Source organism: Fusarium redolens (genome assembly GCF_020744475.1).
Source record: "Fusarium redolens strain MPI-CAGE-AT-0023 chromosome Unknown BKA55scaffold_27, whole genome shotgun sequence".
In the NCBI taxonomy this organism is placed as follows: domain Eukaryota; kingdom Fungi; phylum Ascomycota; class Sordariomycetes; order Hypocreales; family Nectriaceae; genus Fusarium; species Fusarium redolens.
Window position 1 is genome coordinate 188,610 of NW_025763690.1, and position 17,266 is coordinate 205,875.

At 47.4% G+C, this 17,266-nt stretch overlaps 8 protein-coding genes across 8 annotated transcripts; 5 read left to right on the top strand and 3 right to left on the bottom strand.

The window, feature by feature from the left end:
- Positions 1-659: 659 nt before the first annotated feature.
- On the bottom strand, positions 660-1,869 carry BKA55DRAFT_697352 (kinase-like domain-containing protein; the record flags this gene model as incomplete). Its single annotated transcript, XM_046200368.1, has 3 exons — positions 660-1,053; positions 1,100-1,596; positions 1,645-1,869. 3 exons carry the CDS (start codon positions 1,867-1,869, stop codon positions 660-662), a joined length of 1,116 nt encoding a protein of 371 aa, XP_046042201.1.
- A 408-nt stretch (positions 1,870-2,277) lies between these two features.
- Positions 2,278-4,051, bottom strand: BKA55DRAFT_599435 (catalase P1; the record flags this gene model as incomplete). The annotated part of the gene is made up of 7 exons (XM_046196391.1): positions 2,278-2,756; positions 2,805-2,889; positions 2,942-3,364; positions 3,414-3,506; positions 3,557-3,792; positions 3,902-3,973; positions 4,021-4,051. 7 exons carry the CDS (start codon positions 4,049-4,051, stop codon positions 2,278-2,280), a joined length of 1,419 nt encoding a protein of 472 aa, XP_046042202.1.
- An 822-nt stretch (positions 4,052-4,873) lies between these two features.
- On the top strand, positions 4,874-6,758 carry BKA55DRAFT_527997 (uncharacterized protein; the record flags this gene model as incomplete). Its single annotated transcript, XM_046188961.1, has 3 exons — positions 4,874-6,410; positions 6,459-6,622; positions 6,672-6,758. 3 exons carry the CDS (start codon positions 4,874-4,876, stop codon positions 6,756-6,758), a joined length of 1,788 nt encoding a protein of 595 aa, XP_046042203.1.
- A 562-nt stretch (positions 6,759-7,320) lies between these two features.
- On the top strand, positions 7,321-8,234 carry BKA55DRAFT_584697 (ThuA-like domain-containing protein). Its single transcript, XM_046194369.1, has one exon. The coding sequence runs from the start codon at positions 7,376-7,378 to the stop codon at positions 8,102-8,104; it is 729 nt and encodes a 242-aa protein (XP_046042204.1). The 5' UTR covers positions 7,321-7,375; the 3' UTR covers positions 8,105-8,234.
- A 924-nt stretch (positions 8,235-9,158) lies between these two features.
- Positions 9,159-10,319, bottom strand: BKA55DRAFT_697356 (Alpha/Beta hydrolase protein; the record flags this gene model as incomplete). The annotated part of the gene is made up of 5 exons (XM_046200369.1): positions 9,159-9,228; positions 9,276-9,349; positions 9,453-9,992; positions 10,081-10,155; positions 10,227-10,319. The coding sequence occupies 5 exons, from the start codon at positions 10,317-10,319 to the stop codon at positions 9,159-9,161; spliced, it is 852 nt and encodes a 283-aa protein (XP_046042205.1).
- A 711-nt stretch (positions 10,320-11,030) lies between these two features.
- BKA55DRAFT_697357 (uncharacterized protein) lies at positions 11,031-11,441 on the top strand (the record flags this gene model as incomplete). Its single annotated transcript, XM_046200370.1, has 1 exon — positions 11,031-11,441. The coding sequence occupies one exon, from the start codon at positions 11,031-11,033 to the stop codon at positions 11,439-11,441; it is 411 nt and encodes a 136-aa protein (XP_046042206.1).
- Positions 11,442-13,729: 2,288 nt separating this feature from the next.
- BKA55DRAFT_546097 (general substrate transporter) lies at positions 13,730-15,460 on the top strand (the record flags this gene model as incomplete). Its single annotated transcript, XM_046190884.1, has 3 exons — positions 13,730-13,844; positions 13,904-14,197; positions 14,250-15,460. 3 exons carry the CDS (start codon positions 13,730-13,732, stop codon positions 15,458-15,460), a joined length of 1,620 nt encoding a protein of 539 aa, XP_046042207.1.
- A 579-nt stretch (positions 15,461-16,039) lies between these two features.
- On the top strand, positions 16,040-16,665 carry BKA55DRAFT_215357 (uncharacterized protein). The gene is made up of 2 exons (XM_046185189.1): positions 16,040-16,080; positions 16,136-16,665. Exon 2 carries the CDS (start codon positions 16,211-16,213, stop codon positions 16,586-16,588), a length of 378 nt encoding a protein of 125 aa, XP_046042208.1. The 5' UTR covers positions 16,040-16,080; positions 16,136-16,210; the 3' UTR covers positions 16,589-16,665.
- The last annotated feature ends 601 nt before the right edge of the window (positions 16,666-17,266 follow it).

A 17,266-nucleotide genomic window follows, 5' to 3' on the forward strand; every position in this document is an offset into this window, starting at 1 on the left:
GACAGGTAAGGCGGGATATTAACTGCCGGCTCTCAGGCACCATCAACGCTAAGTAACGTGCCGAATACCACCCGAATGTAATAAAGTGCATGATATATTAATTTCTTCAGCCGGCTTCCGGCACTACGGCAGGCCGGTTTTGAATTGATCGTTGGTCTATATCTACATCCACTACGTGTGTATATCAACTACTGTTTCGCCCAACAGTGGCGATAATTTATTTCTTCAATTATACGTAATATGCAAGTCAAGCATTGTAAATTATCTGATAATTGTCTTGTAAGATGTCATACTGATAGTCTCTGCAGACTTTCAATGGGAGTAAAACATCGGATCATTTGATGTCAATGCGCACGTGAGCCATGCCAACTGGTTGGGTACATGCTTGCGGCTACATGTAACGGTAGCAGCTGCTCGTACTCTATGATTTACCGCTTCCAAAGTCTAAATCTTTCCGTCTCTATTACTTCGCCTTACGGCCGTTATACCTAGGGTGGCCCCTTTCGTACCAGTCGTTGACCTCGTATTAAAGATATTAGCTAATATCATATCAACGTGGGATTCGGAATAAGCCAATCCGATAAACTTTGAGACTCCGCGGCAGCAGTGGCAAAAGAATATAAACAGCATGGTAGATATTCCAAGATACAGACCCCATTCTAAGCCTTAAATAACCCTGCCAAGTCTCCCTTTTGGAACCAGTCGCGGTCCTTCTCCCAAGCATGGACAATAATGTCTCTTCCTACAGCAACCACTCTATCGTAATTCTCATGGCCCCACGCTGGGAAGTCAGTAGTCACGCAAAGAAGATGCGTACCAGCGTGTATAGCAGTCCGAAAAGCGAACTCTTCGCTGACATCTCCGTATCCTTCGATGAATCCCTCCATCATCCATAGTCCTGCATCGACGGACTTGTATAGCCATAACGCGTACATTTCGGCCATCATTTGTCCAAAGTCTACGCTTGGCAGGCCGAGTTGAGTGAGTTCCCAGTCAACGACAAATAATGGAATCTTGTTACCCTCTTTGATGGCGGCATTGGGGAGAACAATACTGCCCAAGTCAATTTCTGAAATATACACAAGGGCGGTGAACTTACTTTCCGGTCCAGAAGTCTCCATGGATAATCTGGAGCTTGGTCGTGTTATCCTTCTCTGCTGCGGCCATCTGCTCAACTCGAGCAAGGATATCCTTCACGCCTTCGAGAATACTTGGATATTCCTTGATCCGCTCATGAAGCCATACGTAGTTCACCATGTGCCTCACAGCTTGACCAAACTCGTTCTGGGCTACAAGCTCTCGGTGTTTGACTTGCTGAGCACTCCATGCGACAAAGTCCCGTAGCCACCTGCCAAGTGCCTTTCCGAGTTCCTTGCACTGGGGCTTGAATGATTCGGGAGTCGGAGAGCCATAGTTTTGAATGGCATAGTCCTTCAAATGAATACCACCCGACAAGAACTCCAATACCTGAGTTGAGCTGTATTCATCAAAATAATAGAATTCTGGCGTTCGTACGACGAAATTATGTGTGTCGTTCGGTTGATTGCCGAATGATGAGACGCTTGACAAGATCTTGAGACTCTCTATCTCAATAGTCTACATCGTATTAGTTATTTGAGCCGAGATTGTTCATGGAGGTCTTACGCAACGTAGTGGGGGGAGCGCAAACTCTGGCTTGGACGCCATATACGGCTCTCCATGCTTGACCAGAACCTCCTCCTCTCCATTGTCCAGGGGCCTCACAAGCTTCGCCTTATAGATCCAATTGACAGATCCACCCGTGATGTTCTCAAGTTTTGAAACCCCGAACTTGGTGCCCTCGAGTGCTTTCTGGACTTTGCAATCGATATCAGGATTTGTTGATGTCATGATTATAAGGGGGCTCTGTGCAGCAGGCTTTGCAGTTTCAGAAGAGGGCTGTAATAAACTTGATAGCCAGTGACCCACCTATATAAATGGTTGTTGGTGATCAGCAGTCAGCATTATGCCAAGTATTACCACTGACATCATCTGACTGTTAATACCTCAGAGGCTCCAAAATCTCAAAAGATCAATGGCAGAAATCTTTTTTGAGACTTTTACTATTGGCTCGTAATGACTCTTGGAGAGGTATACGTTAACAGATGATGGTGTTCAAGGCTCAATTGAACTGTTACGCATCACCCCGATTGCCAGCATGAATATTTCGAAAACGAAGAGTTCTTTTCTAAGCAGTCTATACGTCTATCGCTGATCTATCTAATTAATTCTAAACCATAAATTCATCCTGATCGAGGTCTAAAGGTGGGTAGCATCCTCCTTGATCTTGGCCATCATTCGCTGGCCAATCTCACCATCAACCTTGCTAAACATAGCAACGACAGCCTCCCTCAAAGGCGCAGGTGTACCGGCCAAGCTTCCAACGACATTTCCAACAAACTTCTCCTTCTCAGCATCATCAAAGACTCTCCTCCACAAATCTCGAGGCTGAACAAAGTCCTCATCATCGACGGGGATCTCATTTAGACCCAGCAGGGCATTTGCAGCAATGCGCTCATGGTGTGTGATCTGAGTGATGGATTGAGTGGTGACGCCGGGGCTGAGAGTGCTTCGGACGTAGTTGGGGTCGCCGCCATAGTTCTTGGTGGTGGTGATGCCGTCGCGGACGAAGGGGGCGTAGACAGGGGCAATGGGACGGTTGGGAGGGAGTTGGGCGTAGTTGGAGCCGAGGCGGTATCGCTGGGCGTCGGGGTAGGCAAACATGCGAGCTTGGAGCACTGGATATCGTTAGGGACTGGATGGGGGGTCACGTTAGGGTGGCTTACTGGGATCAGGCGTTGCAGCGATACCAGGGACCAAGTTCGATGGTGAGAAGGCAGCCTGCTCAATCTCGGCGAAGTAGTTCTCAGGCTATACTCTGTCAATACTCGGCTCATTTTGTGGTTCCAGTTGAAAAACTTACGTTCTTGTTCAAGGTCATCTTTCCAACCTCAATCAAAGGAAATTCCTTATGAGACCAAATCTTGGTAATGTCGAACAAAGCCCGACCAAAAGTCTCGGCCCTCTCAGGCTCCATGATCTGAACATACAACTTCCAGACAGGGTACGCGCCACGAGCAATAGCATCCCAGAGATCCTCAGTATGATAATCAGCATTGGCACCGGCCTTCTTCTCAGCTTCTTCAGCAGAGGCAAAGCTGGTGTGGCCAGTCTCGGGACGGAAGTGGAATTTGCAGTATCGGGGACGGCCAGAGCTGTCGATGAGCTTGAAGGTGTGAACGCCGAAACCGGTGACGCGGCGGATGGAGTCTGGAAGACCGCGGCTGCCGAAGAGATGCATTAGGGTGTGGACACTCTCGGGTTGATTAACGTGAAAGTCCCAGAACTAGGATTGTTAGATTACGCAGTCATTGATAGAAGAGCCGGCAACTTACCATAGTTGCATCAGGTCGGTTGGTAGCGGGATGTCTCTTGTGGCTTCGGTTCAACGAAGGGAATCGCATGGGATCACGGACAAAGAAGACAGGCTAAGCAGGTCAACACAATAACTGCCATTAATCATAAGAGAAATACTCACAACGTGGTTCCCTACGATGTCGTAGTTTCCTTCCTCTGTGAAGAACTTGACAGAGAATCCTCGGACATCGCGAACGGTATCGGCGCTGCCCTTCTCACCACCAGTGGTGCTGAGACGGAAGAGAACTTGGGTCTTCTTGCCAGCGGTATCAAGGAACTTGGCGCAAGTCAATTGAGCGATCTCGGGGTTTGTAACTTCGAATTCACCCCAAGCACCAGCGGCCTTGGCATGGACGACTCTGCAATGTTTGTTAGTTGAATTGTTGTGAGATTAAATGGCTGACTTGCCGCTCAGGAATGCGCTCGCGGCTGAAATGAGCCAGAGTCTCAAGGAGAAGAGTATCACCAAGTGTTGTGAGACCGCCGCCCCCAAAGACAGGCAACGTAGTGCTCACGGAGGGATCGCGAACAGGCTGACCTGCGCAAGTTAGAACGTGACAGTGGAGATGCGAGTACCATCCTTACCCTCGGTCAAAGTGTACACAGGATTAGACATCTTGAAAGCTTGGAATAGAACGTAAAGAAGAAGAACAATAGTTTCAATGACGAGAAAGAAACGAGGAAATTCCCCAGCCTTAAGATAAATTTTCCACTTCTCATTACGACATCGTCAATGCCGAGCCAGCTCCGACAGATAAGAATGGATCTCATCTCTGCGGGCCTTTGTTCCAAGATTTCGATAAGATAGAGGTTATCGTCAAGAGTACCACTAAAAGCCCAATCACAACAAGTGCTTTTCAAAGCTACAATCTTGAAAGTGGACTCGGTATTCCCGGTAGTATTACTGCTTACAGTTAGTGCACACGCTGCCGAAGAGCCGCTAAAACTGGAGCCCGAGCGAAAAAGTTCTAGACTATTTCCGAAATGGACACCGGAGCTGACTCGGCATCTTTGTCAGATTGTTGATAATACGGGATTTGTGCGGGATTTGTGTGTTTTGCGGTATGATGGGCTTTGAGGCTTGACTGTGCCTCGAATGTGCTGGAGTTTTCGTATGGGGAATACGTCACTTGTTGAATACCGAGATATCCGTATAGGAGCAAACAGGAATGTTGCATCACAATTATTCGGCATTTCGATGCCGCAAGACGCGTATGTCGAGAATGATCATCTTGAACATGAAGAACTTGATCAGTGACGACATTGCAAGATGGGAGATATAAATATCATGGCTCTTGAAGGGTCTTGTTGTTTTGCACTCCAGCAATCACTCAGACTTCACTTACATCTCAACTACTACAAAACTCGTCTACTTCCAGCATCAATTCCTTAATCTGCCTCATCTCTTCTACCTCACAACAACCTCATCCTCAACAAAATGGCTTTCGTCGCAAACGGAAATGAGTACGACTTCATTATCGTCGGCGGTGGCACAGCAGGAAACACTGTAGCCGGCCGTCTCGCCGAAAACCCTCACGTCCGCATCCTCATCATCGAAGCCGGCATTCCCAATCCTCACCAAATCCCCGAAATCACCACGCCCTCCAAAGCCTTCAACCTGCGTGGCAGCAAGCACGACTGGGCCTACAAGTCCACCATGATCAAGCGCGACGACTACGAGCGCATCGAAAAGCCCAACACCCGCGGAAAAGTCCTCGGTGGTTCGTCCTGCGCCAACTACTTCACCTGGATCCCCGGTTCCAAGCCTACTTTTGACGACTGGGAGGCTTTTGGAGGTGAAGATTGGAATTGGGATGGCTGTGTTGAGTATCTTCGCAAGTGTGCTACTTATCATGATGAGGAGGGTCTTTATCCCTCTGAGCTTGGGAAGATTGGCACGGGGGGTCCTATTCAGATTGCGCATGCTGATCTTGTTCCTGAGATGCAGCCTTGGCGTGACGCTTTGACTGAAGCTTGGGTTTCCAAGGGAGAGGTCCTCACGGAGAATATTTACGATGGTGAGATGAGGGGTCTTACGCATTGTGTTGATACTATTCATGGGGGACAGCGACAGGGAAGTTTCTTGTATCTCAAGAACAAGCCCAATGTCAACATCCTCTATGGCGTTCAGTCCAAGGAACTGATCATTGATCCTCGCACCAACACTTGTCTTGGTGTCACAGTCATCAACCCTGCTACCAAGGGAGAACTCAGTGTCTTCGCCAGCAAGGAAGTCATCCTATCTCAGGGCGTTTTCGAGACTCCCAAGCTTCTCATGCTTTCTGGTGTCGGTCCCGCTGAGGAACTCAAGAAGAACGGCATAAATGTCAAGCTTGACTCTCCTCACGTTGGTCAGCATCTCCTTGATCACCCTATTGTGCCTTTCGTCCTTCAAGTCAAGGATGGCTTCGGCCTGGAGGACTACATCCTTCGAGATGGTGCTGCCAATAGTGCTGCTATTGCTCAGTACAAGCGCGACAAGACTGGCCCCGTCAGCTCTGGCCTTCTCGAACTCGTCGGTTTTCCCCGCATCGACGAACGTCTCGAACAGCACCAATCCTACCGTGAAGCCAAGGCTGCAAACGGTGGTCTAGACCCCTTCGGTCCCAAGGGACAGCCTCACTTTGAACTCGATTTCGTCGGCATGTTCAGCACTGCTTTCCAATGGCACTACCCCGTTCCCGAGAAGGGTAACTACATGACTGTCATCGTTGATCTTCTACGCCCACTTTCTGAAGGTCAAGTCACTCTCAACAGCAACGATCCACTTGTCCAGCCTAACATCAACCTCAACTTCTTTGGCAACGACCTTGATATTCTTGCTATGCGCGAGGGCGTCCGGTGGACTTATGATGTTCTTACCACTGGTAAGGGTTTCAAGGATATTGTCATAGGCGAGTATCCTTGGAGAATGCCCCTTGAGTCTGATGAGGAAATGAAGAGGGCTGTTCTTGATCGCAGCCAGACTGGTTTCCGTAAGTCAAATCTACTATCTGGAGATTATATACTAACAACTGTCTCAGATCCTTGCGGTACTGCACGTCTCTCTAAGAACATCCAGCAGGGTGTTGTTGACTCCCGCCTACGTGTTCACGGAATCAAGAACCTTCGCATTGCTGATGCCTCCGTCATCCCTGTCATTCCTGACTGCCGCATTCAAAACTCTGTCTACATGATTGGAGAGAAGGTAAGATCTCATTGACTATTTTTAATAACTCGGCTGACCTATTTACCAGGGCACCGACATGATCAAGGCCGACCATCCCGAAATCTTTGGTCAGGGAGTTACTGTCAAGGCCAACCCATTCACCAGCCGCCTGTAGATGGATATCGGAACTTGATTGGAGACACTGAGATTAGAGTTGATTCGCATTTAGATATAGTGTATAGGCTTGGATGATTTTGCAATAGACTTTCTTCTTTTATTCTTTAACTATCTAACCTGCCGCTCCCATCCAATCTGAATATCAGGACTATCTCCCGGTTATACCCTCACCGAGCCTCGTACTTCTCACATGCTTTCTCCTGGTTCTGACTCGAGAAACCACATCGCTGCTGAAGTATTGCGGTGGAAGACTGGCTATGGAGGGTTGATATATAGAACTATTTAAGCTCAAGTTTACTCACAGCATATGCTCATTCTTGGTGTCTTCTTTTACTTTAGAATATATTCACATCGAGCATACCGACTACTGCAATTTTTCAAGTCGAAAACGAGATTATCATTCTTCGCATGTTGTCACAATGAGCGACAAGACTTGAGAATGCTGACGGTGTCATCACTGCATGTACGGAGTGTAATTCATCCGCCAATCACAGCGCCTCGGCGCATGACTCACTGCATAATTGCATCATTTAATTCGTCAGCCAGCATCGTTCAATCATGGTGAAATGAAGTTCTGTTAATTATCATCAGATCTACCAAAAACTGCTGGCAAAGATGGCATCGACAGCATTTAACTCGATCAAAGTATTACTAGTCACCAAAACTTGTGGTTACCGTCATGACTGCATTCCCGCCCTGATCTCAGCCTTCAACTCGCTCCTGTTCGATGTAAAAGCTACCGAAGATTCGAGTCACTTACTCTCTCTTTCGGACTTCGACGTTGTGGCTCTCGGGCATAACACCGGCGATTATCTAACTGAAGAGGAGGTCAGCTCTTTGTTGAATTTTGTCGAGAATGGCGGTGGCGTTGTAGGCATTCATGCTGCTACATCCGGCTTGAAGACAAACGCCAGGTATACCAAGATTTTGGGCGAGGTGTTTAATGGTCACCCGCCGCCAGAATGGATGACTCTTGCGGTCGAAAACCCCGACCACTACATCAACGGGTACGATTCTCTTCCTGGTCCGGACTCGGCGCCAGAGTCAGCTCCTGCCTGCCCCGTCAAGACAGAGTCTCTTCCAGCGAAGCATTTTCCCTGGTTTGACGAGGTGTATACCTTCAAATCGCACCCACGTATTGAAGGCCGCACTGTCTTGCTTTCGGTGCAGGGGGATAACGAGGAAAGTGCTGAAACATCTGGCTTTCCGTTGTCGTGGACTCATACGGTCGGAAAGGGAAGGGTGTATTACACTGCTCTGGGCCATTTTGATGAGGCATATAAAGATACGTGGTTCATGGGAAGCTTGCGCAGAGCTGTTATTTGGGCTGCGAAGAAGGAATGAGGGCATGTCGTGTTAGTGAGTATAGTGCCATGCACTCCATTCGGGTCAAATACGCAAGAGATATAACTAGGACGCGCGATCGGCGCGCCCAATCTCAGTTCTCGCAGCTGCTGTTCATCATAATCGTGCGCTGTATCTGTCTTTTTTAAACGCAAAAGCCTCGGTCTGGTCATCGCGAGTGATAAATGTATGCGACCGTTAGTTTCTTTGACCAGATTACTCAGAGCTCTGTCCATGACTGTCGTCAAATTTGAGTTTCGAGTTGACCGGATCTCCACCACGTCGGGGTATTCCTTTCTCCCGCACGACTGCTGAGTTGTTTTCGGTCATGTTCGATACTGCGCCGCCAAGATATACTCTCAATGTCAATCCATACCAACTTCAATCGCCAAGACAAAGACTTGCGGTCGGAGGTCCGTTCCCTGCAGAATTATTGATCTTCACAGCTCCCGCATCAAGAATAAACTCTGTCGCTTTTCGCGGGGTCGTATTGCGGATTTGCATAAAGGATTGGCAACGTCGGCTTACCATTTTCAAACTCCCTCCAAGCCAGCCAAGAAAGATAAGCAACGAGACCAACCGCGGGATTGTGGATCAGGAGGGACGGAACAAGTCTTGGCCCGACAAAGCCAAGAAGGCACGTGGGATCGAGCAGAATTGCCAATGCTCCGTTGCATAAATACCCAGTTTATGTACGGGGCCTTTTGTCTGGCGGAGGCATCTTTCCTGACTTGCTCTTGGCGTTGGTGGATCAACTGAGTCAATACCGTCAGGATGCACGTCCAATCATGAACTATGACTCTCCATGCGCGAATATGAACAAGGAGGGTTTCCTATTATGGGCATAAGACAGGTTGATCTTCTAAGACGAACCAACGTCTTGTTATTGACATTGACATCTACCACTAGCATCAAATTCTTGATCATCCTTCGGTCAGCTGCCTATCTCTCAAAGTGCCACCTCCCATCAATTTTAGATTCGATAACAACAATCGTGAAACTTCTAGCGCCAACTGTCACTCTAAATCCTGCATAATGCTAGCTAGTGCAGCAATTATGTTAGCCATTTAATAACCTGTGGCTGAGCATCTGGGTTTCCCATATGCATTCGGTTCTTAACAATTCTAGGAGGAGATTAGTAAAGTTACATCGAAATTCTGACTATACATACATCAAGTCTCTTCCAGCCGCTTGATCCGCCAGTTCCATCAAATCTTCGATTGGACAAAGCCCATCATCCTCGCCCTATGTTAGTTAGTGTCAATTCGGAATATCCTCCGAGAAGTTGGTCTGCGTGGGTAAAAGCAATCCGCGCAGCATAGAATCCTCCAGCGCTAAGTCCCGCAACTATCTTGTCTGGGTCGAAACAAGCCTGCTTCATGATCCATTCAATGACAGAAGACCACAAACGATCGGGTGACGATGCGTCCTTGGGATCTGCGGGGCAGTCAGCTGTCCCAGGAATTTCGCAGAGCACGACAGCCCAGCCTCTCTCTATCAGACGATCAGTGAGAGCAGTGTTATCCAGTCGGTATCCGTCGAGGCCCGTCATGATCAGAATCACAGGGTGCGGTCTATCGCCGTGTCCGAGGGGTAGTCGTTGGAGGACCGAGATCTCCATCCCTTCGTGCTCCAGTCTATGCGAGAAGTGGATGGATTTCGGGTAGATGGGGCATCTCATCAATGCACCAGCTCGTAGATATACATCATTTTGCCGTTCAAACGCATGTCTCTTGAGCCCAGTATCTTGTGGTCCTAGGTAAGGGAAACGGGAAATGCGAGAGACGCAAGCACTTCGGAGACCAAGGCGAACGGCAGCTTCGATGTCACCTCTCTGCTCGACCAATGCTGCTTCAGAGGACAGGTTTTCAGCAGTGTAAAGGAATACCTCGGTGTAATCATCACTGTAAAGTCCTTGACATCATGCTTTGTGCTGATTTAGTCTTGCGCTTGGACGATATCTGAGATTGACATACCTGTATCAACGATTCGAAAATTGGGTCAAAATCCTCAAAGGCGCCGCCATGAAAAGGGTAGATGGATTTTTCACACTTTACAGTGAGAAGAACTAAGCGTTAGTTTGTTGAGTCCACCAACTTGAGTTTGGGGCAGCAAAACTTACACAAGGCTTCCACTTTTGCTCCCATAAGGATTGAATAGATCCATAGTGCGGATAGACTGTGTTGAATTTCTTTCCCAAAACCCATTCACCCATCTTGATTGTGTTGTTTGATTGAAGTAGTGTTTCAATGAGGCTACAAGTTAAAGGTTATAAAGATACTCTATTTTACTCCATCCTAATTTCCAAGACTTGTATGTAATTTTCGCTTAGACTAGTATTTACACATTTGCACATTATAACGAGTTTCAAAAAGTCCGGCTTTGTATAGCTCGGATTTCGAAATATGCCTTCTCCGAGCAAGCAAAATCCGTCGAGCAATTGACTTTATAGCATTGCAGCTTAGCGTCGGTAGCTCTGGTCTGGGCCGTCGCAAGTGCTAAAGAGTGGATGAAATGGATTGCAATATAGGTTAGCGCTTTGTTAAACTTGGCTCGGTATTACGGCCGTAGCTAATCTTCACTTTAAATGGCATCAAGACTCGGTGTACACCGGCTCATGGAGGTCAACGAGACAGCCGGTCCGGCGTCAATTTTCATCGTATGTCCGCGTACAACAGTAAATACGGAGTCGCGAATGCCGGATGCCAGTGCTGAGTTGCTTTCAAGTCATAGTCAGGCAGCGGAGATGTCGCAAACGCCGATAACCTACAATTCAATGTCCCAATACCTTACAGCATGAGAAAGGTGACTACAGAGGTCAGGGTTCATAAAAACTCGGATGTTTCCAGCCCAGAACAGCACCTTCAGCAATAAGCATCATCTTTCCTTCACAAATCACACAACAATCTCCCCTTCTACAAATAAAATGACATCTCCTACCACATGTGATGCGTTGAAGCAGATCGCCAGAGACTTCTTACGCTCCCTCAACGACCCTAAGCAGGTCAATCTTGGTTTCGAAAAGGCTCGAAACCTTGCCACCGACGATGTATCAGTCACACACGACAGCTACCCGTCCACAAACGGCATTGGGGCCTTCCTCAGCGGCTGGGCCAAGGCAAAGCAGTTCATGCCGAAATTTGATATGGAGATTATCGATATGGTTGCTGAAGTTGACGCTGGCGGGGCAGGCGGAAGAGTTTGGGTGTTCTCTAAGATCTCGGGCGGGAAGGGAGGCGAGGAGCGTGATAGTGTTGATATGATGTGTATTGATGCCACGGGAAAGATTTCTAAGAGCAAGGATGTTCAGCGTGTTACAGTTACTGGAGAGGTTTAGAAGGATGCAATAGTCTAAGCTTGCTGTTATAGCATAGGTCTAAATAGATGATGTTGTTGTTTTTTCGTATTAATGTTACGTTCTTGCTCTTGGTAATTTTAATACCTTATAATATAGAAAGTACTAAACATCGTCTGCTTTTACTCCAACCAACAGCAATAATCCTCTCATACGCTCCGGTCCAATTATAAACCCTTATCTCTACCCGTGAACAAGGGGAATTTCCCATATAGGGCAATAAGACACGTTGATCTTGAGAAGAGACGGATCAGCAGATCAAAGTTGTTTTTAAAGCTCGATAAACGCGCATAAGTGAATTGATGAAACAGGGTATCAAGGGTTTACTTCTTAAGCTTATCTTGGGATGTGCAGTGATTCCTGACATGTCAGGATTGTGATGCAACGACCCTGTCAACCGCTAGCTTGATTTGGACGGACCATAACATGACGCGTTATGCGCACCTCGCCTGTCTCAAAATGCGCGAGGACTACCCTATGCCAGCATTAACTCCCCCTACGGATCCAGCTTTTCTCCATCCTTCGCTTGCCAAGTTACGGGGAAATTTCCATCGTCACAATAAGGCGATGGACAAACCTCCGCAACATCCCTCATGCCAAGCAATGCTTATACAGCTGTAGTAATATGTCCTTGCTGACCACTTTTCATCACACAAAACACTGGAGAAGATTGAAGATCAAAAAGGCCAAGATATCCACGGAAGACCTAATTTGTACAACCGATGAGGGTCCTGTCAATACCTCGTGATGACAATCTCTCTGGGCATTACTGGGATGAAGCATGAGATCAGCGTGCTTATTGTTGAGTTAATTTCACTCTATTTGTGCTTTGAGCGGTATTTGGTCTTTACTTTGCTGTGATTCGATCCTGGATTGTTTTGCAACATGCAGAGTCTCACAAATTCTGCTGCCTGAGAATGCACTGAGAACAACACCTTACATCCTTACCACGACCGTTCAAACTAAGCCACAAGAAAACAGTAGAAGTTAAAAATCTTCTAGAATTTTTTATTCCTTCCAGATAGTCAGTGGCAATAGCCTCACAAGGCGATTTGACGTATTGAAGAACGTCCTAACCTAGCCTACCCGATACCCTTTTTTGCCACGAGCGACGGAATGTCCCCCATTGGAAGAGACCGCCCAAGGAATTATGACGTTGCCGCGAGAATTTTAGTGCAGAAATCTTATCCAAACCTTATCCACTAAATCCCCACACACCTCGGCTCTATTCCCCAATTATTCTCGGCACGGGTGAGGGGGAGAAAGAAATCACGACAACAAAAAAACTTGGAGAAAAGGGGAGACTGCGGTGATATGATTTTACTCCGTATGGAGTATGTTATGGTTATTCTCGGAGGTTTTCTGGAGATGAGATGATACTCCGCAAGATCTTACTCCGTGCTCATTTCGGTTATGTTCTTCTGTCGCCGACGCCGATCATATCTTGACGATCCCTTAGTGATGGTCAACTCTATCTTTGATCAGAACAATCTTTTCTCAAAACATATTAATGCGGTGTACAAACACATTAACAATCCTCATTCTCCAACTCGTATGAGGATAATCTAGTCATGTAATGGCATGCACACATACAGGGATAAAGAGCCGAGAATGGAGCCAAATTGATTCAAGGGTCCTTGTCTCTTTTAGGAAATTATGAAGATCACCAACGCCTATGACGTATCCATTCCGGCGACCCCTTCAACGTCATTTTACCCATATTTAAAAATTTTCAACTTATTCTCTAGTGTCTCTGCTCCCTCTATCACCAACGATAATTCTCACTCTTTTGTTACTAGACCCAGTGTTTGTACGTCAGCGGGGCCCCTGAATTAGCGTAGCTCCCGTCTTGGGTGCCAAGTGACGTTATTCACGATGAATCTAACTGGCTAAAACTAAAAATCTCTTCATGTTTTGGAGGCGACCCTTCACATGTGTTTATCTAAGGTTATCGGTTCAAGGGACCAATTTCTCCCCATCGTACTCCAAGTTTTCTCACTGTGCCAAGTTTTTTTCTCCGAGTCATTCTCGGCTTATCAAGTTACATCCTTAATTTCTCCACCGTATGCTGTGACATAACGAAAAACATTGGGGAACTGTGGGTTACTCTTTGTTAAAGTGATCCACGTAGACTCCAGAGTTTACTTGGCACTGTTGTTGCTGATTGTCCTTATAAGGATTGTGAATCTCCCAGACTTGAGTTGAGTTTGAAGTTGTATCAACATCAGAGAAACCTAAGAGCTGGTCTTTTTTAAAAAACATCAGTCATCATGGTTCACGTCGACAACGAGCATGGTGTGCCGCACTACTGGGGCAAGACCGGCAAGGGTCTTCAGAGACTCATCACTATAGTCGCTACCACAGACTTTCTTCTCTTCGGTTATGGTATGTTTTTCAGGGTATCTGTGCCTTTGAGTAAAGACTAACGGCTATGCTTCCTGTAGATCAAGGTGTCATGTCCGGTATCATCTCAGCGCCCGCTTTCACAGACGATTTCCCCCAGGTTCTTGATGAGACATACGAAGGTTTCGTCGTCTCCATCTACGCTGTCGGTTGCTTCCTCGGTGCTCTCTTCATTCTCAACTTTGGTGACCGTCTTGGTCGTCGCAAGTCTATCTTCCTCGGTGCTATTGTCATGATCATTGGTGTCATCATCCAGATCGCTGCTGTTCCTCCTAGCGGTGGTGCTACGGCGCAATTCATCATTGGAAGATGTATCACTGGTATTGGAAACGGAAGTAAGTTACACCCTCATTCTCGGTTCTGAGTGCATGGATGCTAACCTCTCAGTCAACACATCGACTATCCCTACCTACCAGGCCGAGTGCAGTGAGTCTCACAACCGAGGCAAGCTCATCTGCATTGAAGGCGGTAACGTCGCCATCGGAACGTTGATCGCCTACTGGATCGACTACGGCTGTACCTATGGTCCCGCTCCCTTCGTCTGGCGATTCCCCATCGCTTTCCAGGTTGTCTTCGCCACTATCGTCCTCGTTATGATGATGAAGCTTCCCGAGTCTCCTCGCTGGCTCCTCACCCATGGACGTCGCGAAGAAGCATCGACGATTCTAGCAGGTCTCAACGGTCAGCCTCGTGATTCTCATGATGTCACCACTCAGATGGCTACCATTGAGAAGGCTATCGCTGCTGCTGGTCACAAGGGCGGCAAGACTCCCTTCTCTGCTCTCTTCACTGGCGGCAAGACTCAGCACTTCCGACGTCTCATCCTCGGCGCCTCTTCTCAGATGATGCAGCAGCTCTCCGGTTGCAACGCCGTCATCTACTACTTCCCCATTCTCTTCCAGAAGTCCATCGGTACCGATCACAACCTGGCTCTCCTCCTCGGTGGTGTCAACATGATCATTTACTCCATCTTCGCTACAACTTCTTGGTTTGCCGTTGAGCGCGTCGGTCGCCGCAAGCTCTTCCTCATTGGAACCGTCGGCCAGTGCTTGTCCATGATTCTCTCTTTCGGCGCTCTTATCCCCGGTACTGCTTCCGCTTCCAAGGGTGCTGCCGTCGGTCTCTTCACTTACATCGCCTTCTTCGGTGCCACTTGGCTGCCCCTCCCTTGGCTCTACCCCGCTGAGATCAACCCTCTCAAGACCCGAGCGAAGGCTAACGCCACCTCCACCGTCTCCAACTGGCTCTGGAACTTCTTCATCGTCATGATCACCCCTGTCATGATTCATGGCACTGGCACCAACGGCTGGGGCACCTACGCTTTCTTCGCTGCCATGAACGCCTGCTTCTTCCCCATCATTTACTTCTTCTACCCTGAGACTTCTGGTCGATCTCTCGAGGAGATTGATCTGATCTTCGCCAAGGGCTACACTGAGAAGATGAGCTACGTGACTGCTGCTAAGCAGCTTCCCCGCATGGAGGACCACGAGGTTCACGAGAAGGCTCGCGAGTATGGCTTTGCCAGTGACGACGATGTCAAGGTGTCTCACTCTGAGTCTGAGCGCGAGAACGGAGTCATGACTGACTCTGCTGTCTAAGGTCGAACTGGCTTTCGACATTTTGTTCTAGCTTGCTGGAACTTGACTTTGCTTATTATCATGATTTGACGCATCTATAGAAGCTACAATTGTAGCTATGAACTTTTAGATACTCCCATGACTCTAGTAGTCTAGCATGAATACACACCGTTTTATAGAGACTGTTTGCATTTTATCATTTGATGTGTCTTGCTCCAACAGAATTGTGACAATAACCATGTGCCATTCCAACACTGTCAGTTCGTGCAGATCGTCGGAAACTTACGCGTTGTCTCAGCGCCTAACGCTGCACGATGCAGTGAGCGGACCAAAATTCGGTGAAATAGCCCATTGGCTGCCCGGGAACTTTCATTATCCATCAGGGTACATGGTGGAGTTTCGGGGTCGATCTGCGAGATAAGACTCCCTCGAGATAGCAAACGACCACGAGAGCAGCATCCAAGGTCGGCGAGGATACGATAATCTGGTTAAAACAGCCAACGCTTGACTTCTATCTACACATCTATCCAACGAGCCATCCACGTCTGCGTAACCTGCTTCGCCTCGTCAACAAGCCCCAAATCCAACAACAACTGCACACTTCCCCTCACCGCACTCTCAAGCGCACTAAAAATCCAAGTGTGCGTAAACGTCGCCGCCTCTCCAATAAAAACAGTATTGAACTCCGTCTGGTAGAATGCAGGGAGATATAAATGCTGCTGTCCGAAAATCTGCGTCGTAAAAGCACCAGCACAAATTGTCAAAGATTGGATGTCGACAAACTCCAGTGTCGACAAACTCCAGCGTCGACAAACTCCAGCGTCGACAAACTCCAGCGTCGACAAACTCCAGCGTCGACAAACTCCAGCGTCGACAAACTCCAGCGTCGACAAACTCCAGCGTCGACAAACTCCAGCGTCGACATCTTCCAGCACTCTAAGCAGCAACCATACTTTAGAGGTAAACCTAAGTAATTTACGACGTTGTGTTCAACAGCCAGATTGTACAGAGTTAAAAGGTTGGGAGCGCCCAGTGCAGGATTTAGCATTCAATCTGCAACACGAGAAGATGGATAGAAAGACAGCAAGCAGTAAGTCACTTAGTAATTATCTTTTGTCTGCAATCATGAGTTGTTTTTTTTATATGTAGTAGAGTGAGTGTTGTCAATGAGTTACAGGGTATTAAATATGTCTATATAGTCAAGGCTAAGAAAGTAAAGTCAGAGAGGAGCAGAACAGCTGAGAGATAGAGATGGAAGAAAATTTATTTGGTGTTATAATAGTAGAAACCAGGAGAAACTGGTTATGTGGGTCTTAGGATAAACTTATCCCTTTGAGCGGTACAGCCCTTCAGGAGGTCACTCGCCCCACTTTGCTTAGTCACAAGGTTAGTACGTGCGGGGTACCGGAAGTTCGTAAGATATTTGCCAAGTCTGTAAGGTACCTCTTTGTAACAATCAAAACTGCTGGGACTTTTACCATCATACAAATTAGTCTTAGAGAGAAGTACCGTTAGTTTAATTTATTTTAATTGGTCCTATACCCCTGTCGTGACCCCGCTGAAGGGCTGTACCGCTCAAAGGGATAAGACTGCTGTCAGTATGCAACTCCAACACCGGCTTAACTACAGAATAAAAATCAAGTATTTAGTTCAGAGTTCTTCGCAGCAGCTCTTGGCAAAGCTCTTTACTCTGGTGAATTCTGTTGAAAATATTAATACTAATTAATTGAAACAATTCCATCACGCCAGTTCCTGCAATGGCGCATCTGCATTAGCTCGTAGACGGACCGTGTAATTACTGTATTGAGTTCTAATGAAAATATGAAC

Bases quoted from the DNA above. Each gene is read 5' to 3' on its own strand.
- BKA55DRAFT_584697 (XM_046194369.1), top strand. From the start codon at position 7,376: ATGGCATCGACAGCATTTAACTCGATCAAAGTATTACTAGTCACCAAA.
- BKA55DRAFT_215357 (XM_046185189.1), top strand. From the start codon at position 16,211: ATGTCGACAAACTCCAGTGTCGACAAACTCCAGCGTCGACAAACTCCA.